This window comes from Phyllostomus hastatus, unplaced genomic scaffold (genome assembly GCF_019186645.2).
Source record: "Phyllostomus hastatus isolate PE091 unplaced genomic scaffold, TTU_PhHast_1.1 phas_scaffold_12, whole genome shotgun sequence".
Lineage (NCBI taxonomy): Eukaryota > Metazoa > Chordata > Mammalia > Chiroptera > Phyllostomidae > Phyllostomus > Phyllostomus hastatus.
Window position 1 is genome coordinate 12,099,894 of NW_025334007.1, and position 23,251 is coordinate 12,123,144.

General features: G+C 40.6%; 1 protein-coding gene across 1 annotated transcript in view; it reads left to right on the forward strand.

Moving 5' to 3' along the window:
- The first annotated feature begins 461 nt into the window (after positions 1-461).
- Positions 462-23,251, forward strand: part of MAP3K15 (mitogen-activated protein kinase kinase kinase 15) — a 92,228-nt gene continuing 69,438 nt past the window's right edge. Inside the window, exons 1-3 of the mRNA XM_045855863.1 lie at positions 462-504; positions 13,624-14,151; positions 22,882-23,021. Coding sequence (XP_045711819.1) covers positions 462-504; positions 13,624-14,151; positions 22,882-23,021 — 711 coding nt within the window. The remainder of the gene's footprint in view (positions 505-13,623; positions 14,152-22,881; positions 23,022-23,251) is intronic.

The following is a 23,251-nucleotide window of genomic DNA, read 5'->3' on the forward strand; positions in this document are numbered from 1 at the left end:
GGGTGGGCCTATTGACAGGAGTCCTACCAATGAGCCTTCTAAGGTTTGGAGGGCCAGAGTGATGGCTGTGGCTTGTAATGTGGAACCCAATCACCTTGAGTACTTAAACTCTTTTTTTTTCTAATTATGAAGCTAACATTATATCCAAAGTAGGAAATAAAAACTACAAAGGGAAAGGCAGAAATCCTAATCTCATTCAGGTACAGCCATTAATTATTTTGGAGTCTCATAATGGAGGTTATTGTGTGTATATAGTTTTTTAAATTTATTAGGTGATGTATATATAGTTTTATAGCCTGCTTTTTATACTTAGTACTATCATTTCTTCACTAATTTTTTTCAAAACATGATTTGTAATGGCTGAATAATATTCTGTCTACAGATATGCCAGAGAGCATTTAACCAATATTTTCTTAAACATGTTTCTTATGATGTGCTGGATACCATGTGCTGAATGCAACATGCCCCTGTCCTCAAGGAGCTCAAGTGGGGAGAAGTACACAGGTAAGCCGGCAAGTCTTCCATAGTACAAGAACATGAGCACAGAGAGAAGTCCATGGGCTTTGGAACTGCAGAGGACAGGTGCCCCGTGGAGCCTTGAGAGGAGGAGGTCAGAAAAAGAAGGACATTTTGGTTAACTCCAATTTTTTATGTTATAAACCTGTGATAAACATCTTTGGGCATAAATCTATGGTCTCATTTCTTTTTTTTTAATATCTAACTGAAAATTTTTAAAAGATTTTATTTATGTTTTAGAGAGGGAAGGGAGGGAGAAAGAGAGAGAGAGAGAGAGAAACATCAATGTGCGGTTGCTGAGGGCCGTGGCCTACAACCCACGCATGTGCCCTGACTGGGAATCAAACTTGCGATGCTTTGGTTCGCAGCCCGCGCTCAATCCACTGAGCTACGCCAGCCAGGGCAGTCTCATTTCTTTTTTAAAAATTATTTTATTGTTGTTCAATTATAGCTCACTTCTGATTTATCCTTAAAATAATTCCTACCAGTACAGTGTGCGTGTGAATTAACTGAGACTCTTAGCAAGAATAATTGTTGCTTGATTATAAACATAGTTGAATTAACATTAGTATGCAAAAGTGACTAGCTGCCTATCTGTCCCTAAGACTGTATTTGCCTAAACCTTGGCGGGGGTCAGATCTGAATCTCTTACTTCTGGTTAGTCACTGCTCAAGTGTCACCTCATCAGAGAGGCTGTCTGTAACCCACTAGATAAAAGAGCCAACTTTAGCCTCAGTCCTCCCACAGATACCCTGCACCGATACCCTGCTTCATTCATTCATACACACACACACACACACTCACATGTACATGTCTGTTTTCTGTCTCCCCTCCCTAGAATGAAAGCACCAGGAAGTTAGTGACTATCTTCTTCACTGCTGTATCCCCAGCATCTAAAACATTGCCAGGTGCATAGTAAGCACTTGATACATATTTGTTGAGTGAATAGATGAATAAGTAATTATAATTGATACCAATTGGAATTCTTAAATTTCAGCAGCCCATTTTCACCTTTGTTAAAACTCTGTGCACAAAACTGTAACATTATAGAGGATTCAAGACATAAGAAAACAGTTATAAAGACAGCTGACAGGGACACTTGACTTGTACTTGAGTCCCACCCAATACCCAGACCCTAAAGAGAGTGCTTATATCACCATGGATCTTAAAATAAGTTCACATGGTCTGTATACTGTTATCTCTAAGGTTGTCATCCACTATTAGAAAACTATGGCTAACTCTGTTTTAAGACATAAAGCACTGGGACTTCCAGTCAAGATGACAGCATAGGCAGACATGACTTGTCTCTCTGCACAATGACATCAAAATTACAACTAAAATATAGAACAACAATCACTTAGAACCATCAGAAGTCAGTTTGAATGGAAGTCTGACAACTACAGAATTGAAGAAACCACATCCATCCAGACTGAGCCAGCAAGCTGGTGCCATATCAGAGACTCCATCAACCTTGCTAACACTGTTTGACCTGCCTTGGAGATCCCCAGACACTAGGCCCCACCCACCTTATGGGCCCACCCAAGCTGCTTTCCCATACAAATGGCCAGTCTTAGCTCTTGCTTCACAACTTCCTAGATTCACAGCTTGGCTTCACCTGGGACTTTCCAAGCCCAGCACAAGTAGCAGCCATCTCAGGTTGCTTTATAGCTCAGGCAGGATGGCCCTGGGCAAAACACAGGTGGGGGCTGACCTTGGCTTGCAATGCCTGGGAACTCCAGGGCCAACACACCCATTGGACAGCTACAGACCACAAAGGAGTACCACCAATTTGTCCCTGCACAGCAGATCCTCCACAGAGAGGAGAGTAGTGGTCAGTGTCACAGCCAATCCTTGCAGCTGACTGGCTTGGGTAAATCCCTCCCATTGATCTGCCAACAGCAACCAAGGCTCAACTACAAGAGGAGGGTGTACTCAGCCCACACAAAGGGCACACCTTGAATACCCAGCTTGGTGATAGAGGTCATGCCACTGGACCCTATAATACATTTACTACATGAGACCACACTACCAAGACACAGTCAAAGCAGCTCCACCTAATACACAGAAACAAACACAGGAGGCTGCCAAAATGAGGAGACAAAGAAACATGGCCCAAATGAAAGAACACATCAAACTCCAGAAAAAGAGCTAAACAAAATGGAGATAAGCAATCTATCAGATGTGGAGTTCAAAACACTAGTCATAAGGATGCTCAAAGAACTTAGAAAGGACATCAACAGCATAAAAAAGATCCACTCAGAAACGAAGGATACACCAACTAAAAGAAAAATTTACAGGGAAACAATAGTAGAGTGGATGAAGCCGAGAATCAAACTAATGATTTGTAACAAAGGGAAGCAAAAAACAACCAATCAGAACAAGAAGGAAAAAGAATCCAAAAAAAATGAGAATAGTATAAACAGCTTCTGGGACAACTTCAAACATTCTAACATTCACCTCATACGGGTGCCAGAAGGAGAAGAGAAAGAGCAAAGAAATTGGAAATCTAGCTGAAAAAAATAGTGAAAGAAAACTTCTCTAATTTGGTGCAGGAAATAGATATGCAAGTCCAGGAAGCACGGAGAGTCCCAAACAAGAAGGATGCAAAGAGGCCCACTCTAAGACACATCATAATTAAAAGTCCAAAGTTTAAAGATAAAGAGAGAATCTTAAAAGCAGCAAGACAAAAGAAGTTAGTTACCTGCAGGGGAGTTCCCATAAGACTATCAGCTGATTTCTCAAAAGAAACTTTGCAAGCTAGAATCAATTGACAAAAAATACTCCAAGTCATGAAAAGCAGGGACCTACAACCAAGATTGCTCTACCCAGCAGAGATATCATTTAGAATCGAAGGGCAGATAAAGAGCTTCCCAGACAAGAAAAAACAAAAGGAGTTCATCATTACCAAATCATTATTATATGAAACATTAAAAGGACTTATTTAAGGAAAAAAGATCAAAAGCATGAACAATAAAATGGCAAAATATACATATCTATCAACAATTAAATCTAAAAAACAAGAAGAACAGAGACAGAATCATGGATATGTAGACCATTTTGGTGGTTGCCAGATGGGAGGGGGTATGGGGGAATGGGTGAACAGGTGAGGGGATTAAGAAGCACAAATAGGAAGTTACAGAGCCATGGGGATGTAAAGTATAGTATAGGAAATGGAGTAACCAAAGAATTTATACACATGACCCATGGACATGAACAATGGAAGTGGGGATTGCCTGAGGAAGAAGGGGGCAAAGGGGGAACAATTAGGACACCTGTAGTAGCACAATCAATAAAATATAAATAAAAATTAATGCAAACAGAAAAAGACAAAGCATTATTTTTTAATTAGATTCACTCTGGAAAAAAGGAATTCAAGGGAGAGCATATTCCTGACACTACTCTTGACACTTCTCTGAAGTCAGCTGAGAACCTAATTGCTGCTCCTCAGGGCTGACCATATACCCTGAAAGTGATGAATAAGTAAGTCATGTAGATCAGCCCTGGGCCTCCAGGACAAGCCATATGGTTCCTAGAGTATGATCCCTGAAGGAGCAGTAGTAGCATCACCAACCAGGAACGTGGTAGTACTGAAAATTCTTCAACCTGCCCCAGACTTAGTGAATCAGAAACTCTGGAGAAGGGACCCAGCAAGCCATGTTTTAACAATTCTTCCTGGTGATTCTGATGCATACTTAAGTTTTAGGACTACTGTTATAAGGGGATCATCTCCCTCTCAATAAGTTGTGTATAAAATAACCCATAGCATTCTTTTCAAGAAATCTCTAGTTGGATTCTGGCTGCAGCAATGCAAGGCATACTATCCAGAAACTATGTCATAGTCTATTAGGTTGAACCATATGAAATTGACATTTTTGTAAGTCAGTTCACCTAAACATGGGTGAATAGGGCTTCCCATTTCAGCTCAGAGATGTAGAGAGCTGTGAGATTGTCCTTCCAATGCTTACCACCAGAAAAAAAATCTGGACAGACTGGAAACTAAAAAGATAACTGAATTTGCAGAGCAAACAGCTATTTCAAAATCTGGAGAGAGACATTCTCTGTGAGACATGGGACCTAAGAATTTGCTTACCAGGGACAGAAGCCACCAGGCACGATAGAAGTGGATAGGAAAATCAAACTGGAATACTTAACGAATTGCTGGAGACTTGAGTGTGGACTTGCTTGAGATTATGAAGCTCTTCAGGAGTGGGGTTCCAATCATTTTGCAGGTTTTTCCTCCAAGAACCCCACCTGGCTCTCACAGGGAGGATCAGGGAAAATCCAGAGAAAACTCATGGTGCAGGCTGGATGGTGATTCAGGAACCACTGAGAATTCCGCTCAGACCAATCTCCCTTAAGGAACAAAACGCTTATTCTACAGTGGGGAGGACATGGCCTGAGGGCACTGGTGAACTACATTGCAGCTGACGGAAGGAAATTCCACCTAACCGCATCTCATATCCCTATCTCACCTAAAATAATAAAGATTTAAACTTTAGAGAGAAGGGCCTTATGGCTGTTCACTGAGCACACTATTGGATCCACTCACTTCATCTGAGGGAAGATATTTGCGGAGGGAGTGCTATCCCTGGAGGAGGGGCAGAAGCACTGGTGAAGGCTGCACCTCTGAAAATGAGGCTTAGAATACTAGAGGCCACCCCTTCAAAGCCCCATTTGCATACTACCAAAACTTCAGGAATAGCAACAGTGGATTACAGCAGGGAGAGTTTCAGAGACACACTTTGTCTGAGGAACAGCACAAAGGGAAGCCCCAAAACTAAGAGGAGAAAGGAGAAAGAGATCACTAGAGGAATTCTAAGTTTCGGATGTCCATAGGAAAAATGAACGTCAACACAGCCCAGTTACTGGCTAGATTAACATAAATTCCTATACTAAAGGCTTATTTCACAGTATCTTTAGCCTTATAAAAAATGCTTGGCTTTCTTTTTTTTTTTTAAACTTTCTTTATTGTTGTTCAATTAGTTGTCTCCATTTTCCCCCATTAATCTCTCCTGCCCCCTACTCCATTGTCCTTCTCCATGTATCCTTTATACATGTTCCTTGACCCTTCCCCTTCTTTCCTTGTTATCCCCCTCCCCCCTCCCCTCTGGTCACTGTCAGTTTGTTCTTTATTTCTATGTCTCTGGTTCTATTTTGCTCATTTGTTTGTTTTGTTGATTAGGTTCCACTTATAGGTGAGATCATATGGTACTTGTCTTTCATCTCCTGGCTTATCTTACTTAGCATAAAAATTACAAGACACGCATGCCAAAAGACAAGAAAAGCAGTTTGAAGAGACAAAAGCAAGACTTAGATATGGCACAGCTATTGGAAGTATCAGAGAGGAAATTTAAAATAATTATGATTACTATGTTAAAGCCTCTAATGGAAAATAGACAACATTCAAGATCAGATAGGTAATTTCAACAGAGATGGAAACTATAAGAAAGGATCAAATGGCTGAAAATAAAAAATATAGTAACAGAAATGAATATCTTTGATGGGCTCATCATCAGACTTGAATATTTAATTAACGTGAATAAATGGCAGGAATGACAAAGATAGAAAGAGAGAAGGGACAAATCACCAAGTCAAGAATAAAATGGGCTATCACTGCAGATCCTGCATCCATTAAAAGGATAATAAAGTAATACTATGAACAACTTCAGTATCACAAATTCAATGTCTTAAATATGTCCAAATATGTAAGTGGACTAATTCCTCAAAACCCACAAACTACCAAAATAGGCCCTGGCTGGATGAATGCATAAATAAATGGAACAACAAATCAGTGTTTCTTTCCGTCTCCATCTCCTTTCCTCTTGTTCTCTAAAAAATCAATCAATAAAAAAACTCAACCAAAATAAAGCAGACCACTTTCACAGCCCTATAACCATTAGGGAAAAAAAATAACTTGTAATTACAAAGCCCCAGTCCTATAACCATTAGAAAAAACAGAACTTGTAATTAAAAGGCCCTAAGAAAGAAAGATCCAGGTCCAAATGGTTTTACTAGAGAATTCTACCAAACATTTAAAGAAGTAACACCAATTTCACACAATCTCTTCCAGGAAATAGGGGAGGACAGAGTATTTCCCAAAGTATTATATGAGGCTACCATTGCTCTGATACCAAAACAAGGCAAAAGCAGTACCAAAAAATAAATAAATAAAAACAACAGGTCAGTATATCTGATGAACCTAGATGCAAATATCCTCTGTAAGATATTAACAAATAAAATCCAGCAAAGTATGAAAGAAATTTATACCACAACTAAGTAGAATTTATTCCAAATATGTAATTTCAACATTTGAGAATCAATCATTGTAATCTACCAAATCAATAGGCTAAAGAAGAAAAATCATATGATCATATCTATTGATGCAGAAAAGGTATTTTAAAAATATCCATTCACAATAAAAACTCTCAGTGAACTAAAAATACAGGGAAACTTCCTTAACTTGATAAACAGCATCTACAAAAAACCCACAACTAACATCATACTTACGGTGAAAGATTAAATGCTTTCCTTTTAAGATAGGAACAAGGCAAGGATGCCCATTCTCACTGCTCTTATTCAACATAGAACTGTAAGTTCCAGCCATGGCAATAAGGTGACAAAAAGACATAAAAGGCATACAGATTGGAAAAAAAGAAATAAAACTGTCCCTATTTGTAGATTATCTGATTACCTACATGGAAATTTTCAAAAACAAAACAAAACTCCTGAACTAGTAAGTGAGCTCACCAAAATCATGTAATGACACAAATGCAATGCACAAAATTGCATTTTTAAATACTAATAATGAGCATGTGGAACCTGAAATTTAAAGCACCATACCATTTATACCCACTCTAAAAAACTAAGTACTTGTATGTAAATTCAAGTATGTACAAGATCTAGATGCTGAAAAGTAGAAAAATCTAGTGAAAGAAATCAAAGAGTGTCTAAATAAATGAAGAGGAATACTGTGTTCATAGATTGGATGATTCAATATAATGAAGATATTAATTATTTCCAAATTGATCTATAGGTTTATGTAATTGTTATTAAAATTCCAGCAAGGTTTTTTGTAGACATAGATAAGCTTATTCTGAAATTTATCTGTAAAAACACAGTGTCTATTATACCTGAAACAATTTTGGAAGAGAAAAATAAAGGAGGACTCATTCTACCCAATATTAAGGGCTGCTCACAGGGGTGTCCAATCTTTTGGTGTCTCTGGGCCACACTGGAAGAAGAAGAGTTGTCTTGGGCCACACATTAAATGCATTGCAACATGTAATAACACACAGAAAATCTAATGTGTTAAGTAAATTTATGACTTTGTGTTGGGCCACATTCATAGCCATCCTGAGCCACATGTGGTCCGCGGCCTGCAGGTTGGACACTCCTAGCTGTATAACTTCAGCAATCAAGACAGTGTGGTATTGGTAAGGGGGTAAATACATAGGTCAATAGAACATAACATGGAACACAGAAATAGACCCATACAAATATGCCCAACTGATTTTTGACAAAGGAGCAAAAGCAATTCAATGAAGGAAAGATAGCCTTTTCATCAAATGGTACTGGATCAACTGAACATCCAGAGGCAAGAAATGATCCTTTACCTAAACCTCACACCTTACATGAAAATGAACTCTAAGTAGATTTCAAATGTAAAATGTGAAACCATAAAACTTTTGGGGAAAAAATAGGAGAAAAATCTTTGGGCCCTAGAGCTAGGCAAAGAGTTTTTTAACTTAGAATCAAAAGCACATTCCATAAATGGAAAGTTAATACATTGGGCTTCATCAAGATTAATAACTTTTTTTGTCTGTGAAAGACTCTGTTGAGAAGATGAAAAGACAAGCTACAGACTGGGAAAAAATATTTGCAAACCACATGTCTGACAAAAGACTGGTATCTAGAATACAGAGAAAATACTCAAAACTCAACAATACAAACCCAAACATTCTAATGAGAAAAAGGGCACAAGATATGAACAGACATTCATGTAAGAAGATATATAGATGGCAAATAAACACATGAAAGGATGTTCAATATCATTATCCATTGGGAAAATTTAAATGAAAACCACAATGTGATATTACTACACACTTTTCAGAATAGCTAAAATAAAAAAAGTGACAATACGAAACACTGATAAGGGTGTAGAGAAATTGGATCAGTCATACATTGCTGGTAGAGAAATGAAATGGTATAGCCACTCTGGAAACCAACTTGTCAGGTTTTTTTTTTAAACAAATTAAACATGCAATGGATAGGAAGAATTAACATCATTAAAATGTGTCTACTACCCAAAGCATTCTATAGACTTAATGTAATCCTTATCAAAATACCAATGGCATTTTTTTCACACAACTAGAACAAATGATCCTAAAATATATATGAAACCACAAAAGACCAGAAATAGCCACAGCAATCTTGAGAAAGAAAAAGTTGGAGTCAGACAAAAAGAATAAGTCAGACAGAGAAAGATAAATATCACATGATTTCACTTATATGTGGACTGTAAAGGACAAAATAAATGAGCAAACAAAACAGAAAATGAGTCATAGATGCAGAGAACAAACTGATAGTTGCCAGACGGGAGGGGATTGGAAGGCTGGGTGAAAAAGGTGAAGGGATTAAAAAGTACAAATTGGTAGTCACAAAATAGTCATGAGAATGTCAAGTACAGCGCAAGGAATATAGTCAGTAATATTGTTATATCTGTGTATGGTGCCAGGTGCGTACTAGACTTATTGAGGGGGATCACTTCGTAAATTATATAAATGCTCAACCACAATGCTGTACACCTTAAATTAAGATAAAATAATGTTGAATGTAACCCTGGCTGGTGTGGCTTAGTGGACTGAGTGCCAACTTGTGAACCAAAGGGGTGCCAGTTTGATTTCCAGTCAGAGCACATGCCTGGGTTGTGGGCCAGGTCCCCAGTAGTGGGTGCACGGGAGGCAACTACATGTTGACGTTTCTCTCCCTCTCTTTCTCCTTCCTTTCCCCTCTCTCAATAAATAAATAAATAAATAAATAAATAAATAAATAAATAAATTCTTTAAAAATGTTGAATATAAACTGTAATTGAAAATTTTTTAAAAATTAAACATGCAACTACTGCATGACCCAGAATTTACACTCCTGGTCATTTTCCCCAGAGAAATGGAAACTTATGTGCACACAAAAACTTGTACAAGAATGTTTATAGAAGCTTTATCCATAGCCCCAAACTGAAAACAACTGAGGTGTCCTTTTAAGGGTGACTGTTTAAAGAAACTATGGAACATCCATACCATGGAATAGTGCTCAGCAACAACTGGAGCAAACTACTGATACATGAAACAACTTGGATGAATCCCAAGGGAATGATGCTGGGAGAAAAAAGACAATCCTAAAAGGTTACATACTGTATGATTCCATTTACGTAATATTTTTGAAATGACAAAGTTGTAGGAATGGCAAACAGATTAGTGGTTGCCAGAGGTTAGGTACGATGGGTAAGGAGGGAAATGGGTACGGCACTCAAAGGACAACAGAAGGGATCCTTGTGGTGATAGAATTCTTCTGTTTTGTGATTGTATCAACACCAATGTCCTGGGAGTGATACTACTATAGTTTAGCAAGATGCTACTATTGGGGCAAACTCATGAAAAGTACTAGATCTCTCTATATTTCTTACAACTGCATATGATCCTACAATTATCTCAAAATAAAAATGTTTAATTTTAAATAGTCTTTTGCACACACAAAACAGAAATAGAGACAAATAGGGAATCTTCTAGAAGAGAATCATCAAGGTGGTAAGTAGCCTGGAAATTACATCATGATTGCAGGGTCTGGGAAGGGAGAGTATCACCCAAAACATGTGGTACTTGGAAAGCTGCCATGTTTTCCAGGTGTGCCCTTTCAGGGTCATGGTCTTCAGTGACAGGGCAGGCAGGGAGTCTTTAGTCATTGCAGTTTGTCCTGGTGTCACCTACCTGGTTTTGCTGCTTTTCTGGCCCTGGAGCTGAAATACAACTGAGGCCTAGATGTTATCTCCAGGGAGGAAAGGCCAGGGGTGAAGAGGTTACCCTGAGCACTTGCCAGGCACTGGGGGCCTTCCACCCTGGTGACAATCTGCACCTTACTGTAAATTGCTGGACCATTGTGTTCAGCTATCTGTCTCTTTCCCTATTCCACTTGCCAAGGAATTTTCCTAGCTTCTTACTATCCTGTCTCATATGCACAGGTATATTTGTCTGTAGCCATCTGTGTGTGTGTGTGTACACACATATGTATATACACACATATATACATGTGTGTGCATATATGCATCTCTCTCTCTCTCCCCCCCATGATGGCAGGGACTTGGCTGTGTTATTCACTATGATATCCCAAGCACTGAAACCATGCCTGACACATAACAGGCAATAAATTCGTGTTGAATTACTATATAAAACTTTTTCCACTACAGACATATAATATTGTACAACTTGGTTGTTTCTCTTTTGTCACTATTTGCTTTAGGACCTTGGGTACAATGAGAAAAGTAATGAAGGTGCCACTCGAAAGGTAGCTAAAATATTTTTATAAGGTTAAGTGAGTCAAAGAACTAACTTGTTTGACCAAGGTTGGTATGAATAACCAGCCTAAAATAAAATAAAGGAAAATGCCTAGATTTACTCTGACTCTTCAGCTACAGTGCCTCTATCCTACCAATGTTCTCATCTAAATGACACCTCTGTGGTGGGGCAAAGTGGTTTCCAGGACGTGCATTTAGAAAGAGGCAAGGCAGGGGTCAGAACAAAACAATCGTTCAACTGAACAGAAAAGACTTAATTGTAAAAAGCATTTTACAATTTTCTCCTCAGTGGGGCTGAGGCAGGGTAGGAAGGACATAGGGAGAAGTGGCTGGGGCACATTTCAGGTGTGCAAATTACTGGAGACAATGAGAAGGTGGGCTGCGCGCACCCAGGTCACCTATGGGGAAGGCGCTCATTAGCTGGGTAAATGCTGGGCTCTTTACTCATCAGAGTTTTGTTTAGAGGAGACATTATCCAAGCCAAAACTCACAAATCCTGTGTGTCTTAGTCAGCAGGGCCTCAGTGAGAGCTGGAAGGAACATGGGAAGATAGAAGTAGGGGCGACAGCAAGGTACTGGCAAGCGCTTGTAAAATGGGCATTTTTGCCCTTCTGAAGGCTGTGTCAGTCATTGGAATAACCTTAGATAAACCGGCACATTAGGAAAACAACTATTATGCATTACAAGGTTAAATAGAAAATATGTCCTTTTATAGCATCATATTTTTAAAAATCTTAGAACAAAGGTGTTCCAAGATTTCCCTAGCTTCCTCATCGCAATTCTGGTCCGTGTGTCTTTACAAATTTCCTCAGAGCCCATTTTCCATTCACTGGCCACAGTAGAGGGTACACTTTAATATCACTTGTGAACTTCCTAATTCTTACCAGAAGTGAAATTAGGGTAGGATTTCTTCAAATATTTATATTGGCAGTTTCTGCTTTTTTTTGCCGGGGGGCGGGGGGGGGGGGCTAGACTGCACCATGAAGGAAAGCCAAATGTTTTATAAGGTAAACTCTATCCTGCTTGTTTCAAAATGGCTTGTAATGTCCTGTAAAGGACTCCATCAAGAAAGTAAAAAGACAACCCAGAGAATGGGAGAATATATTTGTAAATCACAAATGTGATAAGGGATGTGTATTCACAATATAGAAAGAACTTTTATAACTCAATTAAAAAGACAAATACCCAGTTTTAAAATGGACATAGGATCCTAATAGACATTTCTCCAAAGAAGTTATCCAAATGGGGAATGAGCACATGACAAGATGCTGAACATCATTTGTCATCAGGGAAATGCAAATCAAAACCACAGTGAGATACCATTTCGTACCCATCAGGATGTCTATAATCAAAAAGACAGTAAGTGTTGATAAGAGTATGGAAAAGTTGGAACTTGTACACTGCTGGTGGGAATTGAAAAATAGTGGAGTCACTTTGGAAAACAGTGACAGTTTCTCTAAAGGTTAAACACAGAGTTGTTGTATGACCCAGAAATCCTATTAATGGGTATAAACCCATGATAGATGAAAACCTTTATTCGCACATCGTATGGTTCTATGTATGCGAAATGTCCAGAATAGCAAATGTGTAGAGACCAGAAAGTAGATTGGTGGTTGCCTAGGGCTGAGGGGTTTTGTGGGGGATGGAGAGTGACTGCTAATGGGTGCTGGGCTTGATTGTGGTAATGGATGCTCAACTCTGTTAATACACTGGGAAACCACTTAAATGGGTGAATTGGATGGTGTTTGAATTATATGTCTCCATAAAACTGTTATTTAAAACGGAAACAACGCCCCCCCCCACAAGACTTGTGAAAACATCAGTGCTCCTGAGCATTAAATACAACTACCACCTGCAGTGGTAATACTACTTTTTAACATTTGGGCCAAAATCACGAGACGGGTTGATACAGAGCAAAGATTCCTGTGGGTTCACAGAATTTCATAGGTGGGACAGGCAGTCCGCTTGGAGTCTATTTTCTAGGCAAATAAAATTTGATGCGGGCGCATCCCGGTACTTTTGTCAAGTTCACAGTGAAAATCAAGCGGAACGGGCCTCCAGCAGTGGGCTCGGCAGGGCCATGCTCTTGGCAACTGGGGACAAGGAGTACAAAATGGGAGGCATTTGAAGTAAGCATCATGTCGTCTCAATTCCGGGTTAAAACTGTATCTCTAGGTTGGAATTGAATATTATCTGCCTCGAACCAGCGCTTTGAACGAGTTTTTTGCTCTATTTGAAAATCCTCCAATGGCATCGAGAAAAACAAAAGTTGGCCGCCTGGAGAGATGGCAGCAGCAATATCGTGAAATTGATAAATCCACTCCCCTCGTGGCCACGCCGGGAGAGGCTGCAGGGGGTGCCCTCCTGGATCCTGCCCCTGCCCCCGCCCCTCCCCCCTCCCCCGCCCCTCCCCCCTCCCCCCGCCCCTCCCCCCGCCCCTCCCCCCCCGGCCCAGCCCTCCCAGACCACCCCGCGCCCTCCGCGTGCCGTGACCCCTTTACGTCTTAACCCCCCTGCTTCTCGTCCCCGCGCTTCAAAAGGCGCTAGGGGGCCCCAGGGTTCGAGCGTCTGGGCGCGAGATCTCTGGCGCGCGCAGTTCACCTCCATGCCTGAGGAGCAGGTGACCGGACAACTCGTGGCGTCGCCGCGAGCACAGACGCCGGCTACTCACGCGGAGATGGAAGCCCCGGAGAGTCCCGCGGGGTGGCCCGTGGAGAGCGGCGGCGAGGGACCCCCGGCTGAGGCGCTCTGGGCGGCGGCCGAGCCCCCACAGCGCCCGCCGTCGCCGGGAGAGGGACAGGAGAGCGCGGCGGAGCCGGCGGGGCCGGAGGAGCCAGACCTGGTGGCCCTGAGCCTGGAGGGCGGCGGCGGCGGGCCGCGGCGGCCTCTGAGGGCCGTGTACGTCCGCAGCGACGGCTCGCAGGACGGCGCGGCCGGCGGCTTTGAGGTGGGAGCGTTCCAGTGCCTCGCGCGTGCCTGCGAGGCCGAGTGCGTGGACCTCAGCACCGTGCCCTTCGGGGAGCTCGACTCCGGGGACCCGGCCGTGCTCGACGTTTTCTACCGAGCAGGTGAGGCACGCGCGCCCGGCCGCCGCTGTCCCGCTCCTGATGGCTTTTCCTTCCCTCACACGCGCCATTTTAGCACCCGCCCCGGCTCTTTCGACGGCGACGCCCGGCCCGTGGGGGGAGGGGAGAGGAGGTAGCATTAGACCTTCTTCCAGACGGGAAAACGGAGGCCGCCGGCAGTTAGCCCCTTTTTGTGTTTCAGTCTCCTTAAACATCGGGTGCCCCGAGTAACGGCTAATACATAACCCAGACAACGCCGCCCTCCTCTCCCGACCGCTTATCCAACTTTTACTTTCTCACCCCCGCGTGTCCTTGTACAGCAGCGCGTTCCACCCCTGGCTGCACTTCAGACTCACCTGGGAAGCTTCTAGAACGCCTACAGCCAGACCAGTGTGATTCCATGTTCAGCCGCCGTCGGCATTGGTGTGTTAGAATTGAGAGGGGCGGGGGGGGGGGCGGCTGGGGCTGACTTTTAAAAATGCCCGGTGTTCTTCTGCACACTTTAATTTCTGCCCCGAACGCCAGCGCGACAGCCTTTGACTTCATAATGCACAAGCATTCGAGAATGGAATACTACGTATCTAAGCATGACAAGTGTGCCGTAAGAACGTAGCCTTAAAATCAGTAGTTTTGGTTGACAAAGAGTTTTTTTCAAATGTGGAACGGACTGTTGCTTAGCTCTTTCCCTTACCAGCCCTTTGGAATCTCCGTGACAAACCTCTGACACTTGGGTGATATCCATAAGCATTGTCTGCGAGACAGTAATTACCTAGGTGTCCTCGTGCCTTCATTCCTCCGCTGGTTAAAAGAAAGTAACAGTGCCTACCCTAAACCTAGAAGCATGTGGGAGGATGATTGATGAATTGCTTTAATATACCTGGCACACCATGCTGCAGTAGTAAGCTAAGTTTATCACCATTCATCCTTTGCGGAGGGAACACTGCTCGGTTTTTTGCAGAGTACATCTTCACTTGTTGGAAGCGGGTAAGGTGTGAGATTTATTCAAGTAAGTGGCAGCTGGACCCATGGTAAACAGTCTCTTGACATTTCTGACCACTCTGAGCATACTGTTCAGCACATCTTTTTAGAAAAGTTTTTCCAGAGCCCACTTTACCTGGAACCACTTGGTTTTCTCGACTTCTCTTCATTCTCCTCTGAAATTGGAGTTTGAACAGACTCTTCTGAATGGTTAAATATCCCTTCTACCAGTAGGTACAACTGTAGCCTCTCGATTGCTGGTGCCAACTCTGAAAAACTGGTGTGCAGTGGCTTTGCTTCTCTAGAACGGGGTGTGTGTGTGTGTGTGTGTGTGTGTGTGTGTGTGTGTGTGTAACAAGTCTTCATGTACTAACAGGACCCTTCCTTCTGGCTGGTCCAGTCAGTCAGTAATCTTCGACTTTCAATTCCAAAGCTAGGCAACAGGCAAATCTCATTTTCTTGTTCTGTCTGGGTCCAGATTGCCTAGCATTTTCGGCTGTACCAGGCATCTCCTCTGATTGACCTTGGCCTGGTCTTAAATAGATCATTTCTCAGTACATCACAATAACTAAAGTTTTTTTCATAGGTTTCACAAAGGCTGTACACACCTCCAATAAGTGGATTTATTGATTAAACAGATGACCCCCCCCACCACTTCTCCTGGCTTTCTGATCTCTACCACTCACAGTTTTTGGATATCTCCACCCAAAAGATACAAACCTGTCACTTGGCTCTTTTTGTAAAAGTTCTAAAATACACGGTCCGCTTTGGTAGCCACTTAGCCACGAGTGGCTATTTACATTTTAACTAGTTAAAATGCTATAAAATAAAGCCAGTCCCTATTTGCACCAGCCATATTACAGGTGCTCAACAGGCGTGAAAAGAGCATTTTCCTCATGGCAGAAGGTCCCACTGGACAGTTCTGTTCTAGAAAAATGCTTGTCAGGGAGGGGAATTTTTTTTTCTTTGAAAAAAAATTAAGGGATTTTTATTTCTCTCACCTGCTTTCCTGTCTCTTGTCATTTCTTTGCTGTTTTTCATATCAGTGCAAGATATACATATTGGGTGCTCTAATATTTGCATCTATGATGAAAATTAATGGAGTTTTGTTTGGAAAAGGAAAGTTAAAATTTTAGGGAAGGAAGAAATGTAAAACAGTTTTCATAATTTTTAAGGAGAGCAGCATTAGCCACTCTTCTCCCACAACAAAGCAAACCAAATAAATTTATTATCAAACACAATTGGGAAAGGAGCCTCAGAATTCCTCCTGATTATGGAAATGGAAATTTAATAAAGTAAGGCTCACATGTTGGAAGTAGTATCAGTCAGATTCTCCCCTGTATTTATTTGCTGCAGTGGGACAGTATCCATATACGGGAGAAGAGGACAGTAAAGTTTCTATCAAGCCCCCTCCTTTGCTTTGAAGGAATTTCCCCCCAATTCCAGAAAACATTCGTTTACTATCCAGAATACTGTTTACATTTCCAGTGTTGACTCAGCAAAACCCAAAGAGTAGACAATGTTAATTCTAAAGATAGGTATCCCTCAGGGGAATATCTCTGCCTCTAGTTCTAAATGCTGTAAAGTCTCTTTAATTCAGGCTTAATTCCATTAAGAATTTCATTCTTCATTCCTTAGGCATTAGTCTGAGGTTTGCTCTGCCAACCCTTCTTCATAGATGGTGGAAATTAATACTATAAATAAGACTTTGATAATGTCTAGGGTGGTAGTAGTGATTTATATTTATAAGAGCAACTATATTCCAGACATCTTAGAAATATAATTTAGATATTTAGTTAAATTAAACACATATTTATTATTTAGACTGCCAAGTTCTGAGAGGAAAAGTTATGCATTCTAGTATGAATTAATAAAATTGCAGATCTGACTTATTTTGATTATCTCTTTCAACCATAGTTTGTATAAATGAACCAATGAACAAAGGAATATTTTAGTCCAATTTGAGTTATATGTATCTCACTAAATTAAACAAAATTCGTTTTATACCCCAAACCTCTTCATGATGATAGTCTCTAAGGAATTATTGGTTCAAGGCAGTTGTGTGATAACATTTTGTTATTCAACAAACTTTGATCAAGAAAGCATGACTATGAGAGAAGTTTAAGAGGTTTTTTTTTTTAGTAATCCTCACTTGAGGATATAGTTACTGATTTTGAAGAGGAAGGGAGAAAGGGGAGGGGAGAGAGAGAAAAGAAAGAGAGAAAGAGAGAAAGAAAGAAAGAAAGAAAAGAGAGAAAGAAAAGAGAGAAAGAAAGAAAGAAGAGAGAAAGAAACATCAGTGTGAGATATAAACACCAATTGGTTGCTTCCTGTACATGCCCCAACCAGGTATTGAACCCTCAATCTAGGTATGTGCCCTGACTGGGCATTGAACCTGCAACGCCCTGGTGTACAGGATGATGCTCCAACCACCTGAGCCACCTGGCCAGGATGAACGAAGTACATTTATTAGCTCGTTTCACTGAACTGCATTTGAACAACTAGATAAATAATTTTAGCCATGTTTCAAAGTGCTTCTGATCCATTCAGAAGTGACTTTGATAATTAGCCACAGTGATCAGATATTAACTGAAAACTTGGCTGTTGTATACAGAAAACTATGTGCTGTTGATAACACTTACTGAAATATAAAAAGATATTTTTAATGCTAATAAAACATACGGTGTTAAATAGATCATTTAAGATGTGCAAATACCTTTTCAGATATATATTCTTCAGAGTTTGCAGTGTGTGCTAGCAGTACATCAAGCTTTACTTTTCTCTGAAGTTGTGCACATCTCAAAGGTGACATACGACACAGACCTTTGAGAAGAAGAGGTCATTTGTCACCAGGTCAGAAAAGCCTTCTAAAAAATAGGTCTCAAAAAAAATTGCCAAAGGCAGTCATGTCAAAGCAGATTGCTTTATAAAAGGGTTAAAGGAAGCTGAGGAGGAACCTTCAGGTGATGATGAAAATATCGAGATGATGTATTCAAAGGCTGCCAGGGAACCCAGAGTCAGAATTCTTAAGTGTGTGACACCACACATTATTTTGATGATATTGATACTATTTAAAGTAATGGATGCACCCTAGCTTGCAGTGTAATGCTTCACTTTCTTGTTTTTGTTTTTGCCTTGTTAGCTGGAAGAGCAACACATACCAGTGAAAGCTAAAGGGAGTCAAGTCATGCCACACTTTGTATTACATATATTTCACTGTGAGTGGTCTGAAATTAACCCCAATGAGTCCATTCACCTCAGTAAGTAAACATAGTTTGCTTATACATGGCATATTTCTTTTGAAAAAACAGGTAATGGACATATCTTGATCTACTTACAGAGTTATAAAAATGATTTTTTGGTCATTCTTACAAAAAAGATACTGGAAAGCAAAACATAGGGGACTAGGTAGAGGTTCCTGATGTCCCTATTGTTCCCACCCACCTTTCCAGTTGAAAATTGATACTGCAAGAAACTAGTATCCATCCAGTGTGGCACTTGGTAAGGACTTGTTGACTTCCTGATGCTGAATTGATAGGTTCTCTCCTCCTTATGAGATTGGAAAATTGGATTTAAATGATACTTCACAATGTTCTTTCCATTGACCTGCCTGCCCTCAAGTCTGTTAGAAATTAGCAGCAGTAGATGAAGTAGGATCTTAATTATGATTGGAGTTAGTAGAGGTGCCTGCTGTCCAGGAAATCTGGGCTCTTGTTTTTAGGCAGATTTTGGGTGGCCGGTGTTGCCACAAGTGTAATCAGATTTTTAAAAATGCCTTTGCCAGGAAAATTATTCTAAAATCTAGTTGTTTCATTTAGATACAACCAATCTTATATTCATTGTTTTTTTTTCTCTTGGGAGTGGGATTTATGGATAACCTAGGATATATTTAAGACTGGCATGAGCCAGTACAATCACAGAATTACTGTATGGTAAATCATTTGCCATCATATCATTTTGTTGACTAATGTTTGCTTTAGAAATCAGACACTTTAAAACCACACTAGAATATTATATTTTTACTTATTACTTATAAAACATTTCACAAAAATGTTCAAGATAATAGTGTTCAAAAGTTTTTAATGAACTAAAATCCAGTACGTCATTCATCTTTATTTCACGTTAGCATAGCAGACAGATGATTGTTATTGATTCTTTATTTTTTCAATTTTATTTTATTTTATTTATTGGTGTTCAAGCACACTTGTCTCCATTTTCCCCTCGCCACTCCCCCCACCCCAGCCATCCCCACCCTCTATCCTACCCTCCTTTAGCTTTGTCCATGTGTAATTAATTGATTCTTAAGTTGTATGAAGGGCCTTTGATTTTAAATTCAGACACTTTTTTGCTAAGAGTAGTTTTTAACAGGAACCTGGTTTAAAGTTTGTTAAACCAAGAGAGCTAGTGGGGTTGTATGCATTCTTGACCAAAGACAGTGGCTTATTCTATGTGGGCTGTCAATGGAAACTGGAAGGTAATAGTTGCAGGGAGCACACGAGTACATTTGTAAATAAAAATCTGAATTTTACCTCTTTCTTTTTATCTGTGATCTTTTCCTATGATTTAGCTTGATAAACTGTTTGCTCCCGAGTGGCTTGATTTCAGAAAGTGAGGCCTGAAAGTAGTAAGCTTCTTCTGGGTGGGAACTAGAGCACAGGACTTGGCTGAGTCCCAGCCCTGACTCAGTCGTTCCCCAGCTATGTGACATTAGGCCTGTCTGTTACCCCAATACCTACCCCGCCTGCTTCACAAGGTGGTTCTGAAATTTGGCTAAGATGTCTGTGGAAGTTTTTTGTAAATGGCAAAGCAAGTGACCATTGTGATAAGTGAAGCTTTTAGGTAATACATGGTCTCTTTAGGAAAAAACCCTTGATTCCTCATATATCTGTTGTTTAATCAAATTTAGTATTAATCAAATTCACATTAGAAGTTCTAAAAACTGGTTAACTATTACTGTAGAAATCCTGAACATAAACTTAGTTTACTGGTCTGAGAGACAAATGTCAGTCAAAAATGTGAACTTTGGGTTTGAGGACAGTTTTCCTATTGAATATGAATTACTTGGATTTTTTTTTAGTAGCAGTGTAGATCTGTCCTGTGTTAGTTAGGCACCAAAAACTCTCTATCCCAGGAGATTACAGAGGTGCTCCTTAGTGGAGGGGGTGAGACCAGTATATAGGTCCCAGCACAGAATGCTGAGAAGGCAAAGCAAAGAAAGAACTCATGTCACTAGATTAAAACGTAATCTGTTTGGTGACAAGCTGCTCCACGAGGGTGGAGGTTTCCTACAAAAATGGCCCACATAACCTGAGGGCTGCTGTCCTTTACCCCTGCCCTCTCCCATCTCCCATCCCTCTCCTTTGTCTTCCCATTTGCTTTCTTTCCTTTATTAACTAGTTATAGAAGTCCCCATGGCTGTGGAATTAGCATTTATGTCGCCATTTCTTAATAGCATCACTAGGAAACACATTCTTTTTAATTTGAGTAGATAATAGAGTCCAGGGAACAATCATATAGGTCAAATGTCTAATTTATGCAGCTGCAGTGTGATTTTTGACTCCAAGCAACTGTCTGTGGGGCACAGTTATCCGTTTGAGATAAATAACTAGGATGGGTTGTAAAATGTTTCCTCAGCATATATATTCATCTTTTCTTGAACAACCACCTCTAAAGGGTAAATTTGGATATGTTAGTCTCCTGTTTTAAACCCCTCATGATTTTTTTTTGAATTTTAGGTGTCATTGATACTGTGGGCATTTATTTATTTTTCCTTGAATTCTCATCTTTTAGTGATACATGATAAAATATTTAGGGAGGAAATAATATGCTGTCTGAAATTTACTTCAAAATAACATGGAAGGGGATGGTATGGATGGCGACAGAAATGAAACAAGGAGGCTGGCTGTGAGTTGATAATTGTTTTGGTAGCTGAGAGGTGTTCAGGCATTTCATTATATTTTTCTGCCTACTTTTATATATATTTATACTTGTGCATAATAAAAAGTGGGGAAAAAACCCCAACCCTACTGTATGTTTCCCATTGACTCAAGGTAGAGGGCAGCCCTCTTAACATGGTCTTCAAATCCTGTCACCACCTGGCCCCTACCTGCCCTTCCAGGTTCATTTTCTTGGGTGTTCTGGTCCCATGAAATTATTTGCAGTGGCCCGAACATTTACACCCTATCTTACCTCAGACCCCTTTCATTTGCTGTCTTCTCTTCCTCCAACACCCTTTCCATCCCCTTATCCTTACCCTGATTTGCCTAACTGTTATGGACCCTGAGGTCCCAGGCAATATTACTTTGTCCAGGCCTTCCCTGACTGCTCTCTGGCTAGGGGTGCCATTGTTGCTGTTTCTCTTACTTTAGCCCTCCTCATGGTGATTCTAACCACCATTTCCTTCCTGTCACCCCTGTTAGACGTTTTCTGAGGAAAGGGATTATGCCTCATTCATACTTCTATCCCTGGTACCCAGTATGATACCTGGCATATAGCAGGCATCCAGCCCATAAATTGGAGAATAAAAGGCCCACCCAGGGCTTATTGGCACTTGGCTTCACATCTCCCAGTGCCTCTGTGAAGAGCCAGCTGTGCCTGGTACTCATGTGACTTTTGCATGACACCTTCTTTCTTCACATCTCATTCACTTTGCTTCTGTTCTGTTTAATTGGAATTTTCAGTGACTTCCTGTGAGTCACAGCAGTGTGAGCATAAGTTTAGACATTACTTTCTAAAATCTCTGCATGTGGTAGGGAAGATGCATTCAAACTTGGAGCTTTTATATGCTCTTGAAAATGATGAACTTTGGAATGGTGTCCAGTATTCCTGGGAAAATTTAAATATGTTGTGTATTGATGTGAGGTGTCACTCCCCTGTTTTGAGTAGGTCTCTCTAAGACACAACTCCAGGGGCATTTGAGCTACATTGTCAAGTTGATGGCAGGCATGTGAGCTAGGATCATGGCATAAGAATGCTCATTACAACAGTTTGAAATAAGAAAAAAAATGAATGAAATGTCTCTAGGCAGGAGGTATAAAGACATTGCCATCTGGTCATCATTCAATGGAATGCTATGCTGAAGTGGAAATGCAAGATCTAAAGCTAGACATACAAATTGGTGGTCTCACACCAAAAACAGCAAGCTAAAGAATACAAATGGTGTGATACTATTTATATGAAGTTTAAAAATGTGCAAAACTAAACAATATATTGTTTAGGGAGTCATAAATAATGTTTAAATGCATATACATATATATACAGCTATATGCAAGAAACTGGTAAATACAGAGATCAGAAAAGAGGTGTTCTGGCGTAGGAGGGAGGGGCTATGACTGGGAAGAGGCACGTAGAGCTCCAACAGTAAGATAATGCTCTGTATCTTGGGCTGCATGGTAGGTATGCGGTTTTTCATTTCATTTTACTTCACACTTTGTATATAAGCTAAATATATTCGTCAGTTATGGCATATTTCCTAATAAAAATCCTCCAGCAATTTTTAAATGAGGCTACATTCCCAGCACTTTAAACACAGAAGAGTTTTTGGTTTTAATTTTTTTAAATTCTTGTTGCTTTTCTTCCAGAGTTCATGGGGTCGGTAATTTTAATCAAATCATTCCTCATTTGTGCTTTACCTAAAATGCTGGTGATAGAAATACAAACTGCAGCAACTCCCCATTGGTGATCATCAGGAAGTTGATTAAGTAGAGACAGATCACCTCTCTCACCCACACCCTTTCCTCTCCTTATTCATCTCAGATATTGCCGTGGTGGACATGAGTGATACCTCCAAACAGCCTTCACTTTTCTACCATCTTGGAGTTCGAGAAAGCTTCAGCATGACCAATAACGTGATCCTGTACTATGATAACGACAATGACACCATTCTTTCATGGAAGGTAAAGGGCATGGTTCACCTTCTCCTGAATACTTCGTTTTGGGAAAGCAGTATTATATGTTCAGTTGAAACAATAAAGACTTGCTTGTGCAATTCCTTCCTTCCTGTCACAGGTTCTAGACTTCCTGGCTGCTCTGTGAGCGTATGTGTTACAGATGTGTTTTTGCAGGCAATCTGAATGTTTCCAGGCTCATTGGGGAAGCAAAGCCCAAAACTCCTGCTAGTTTCCAT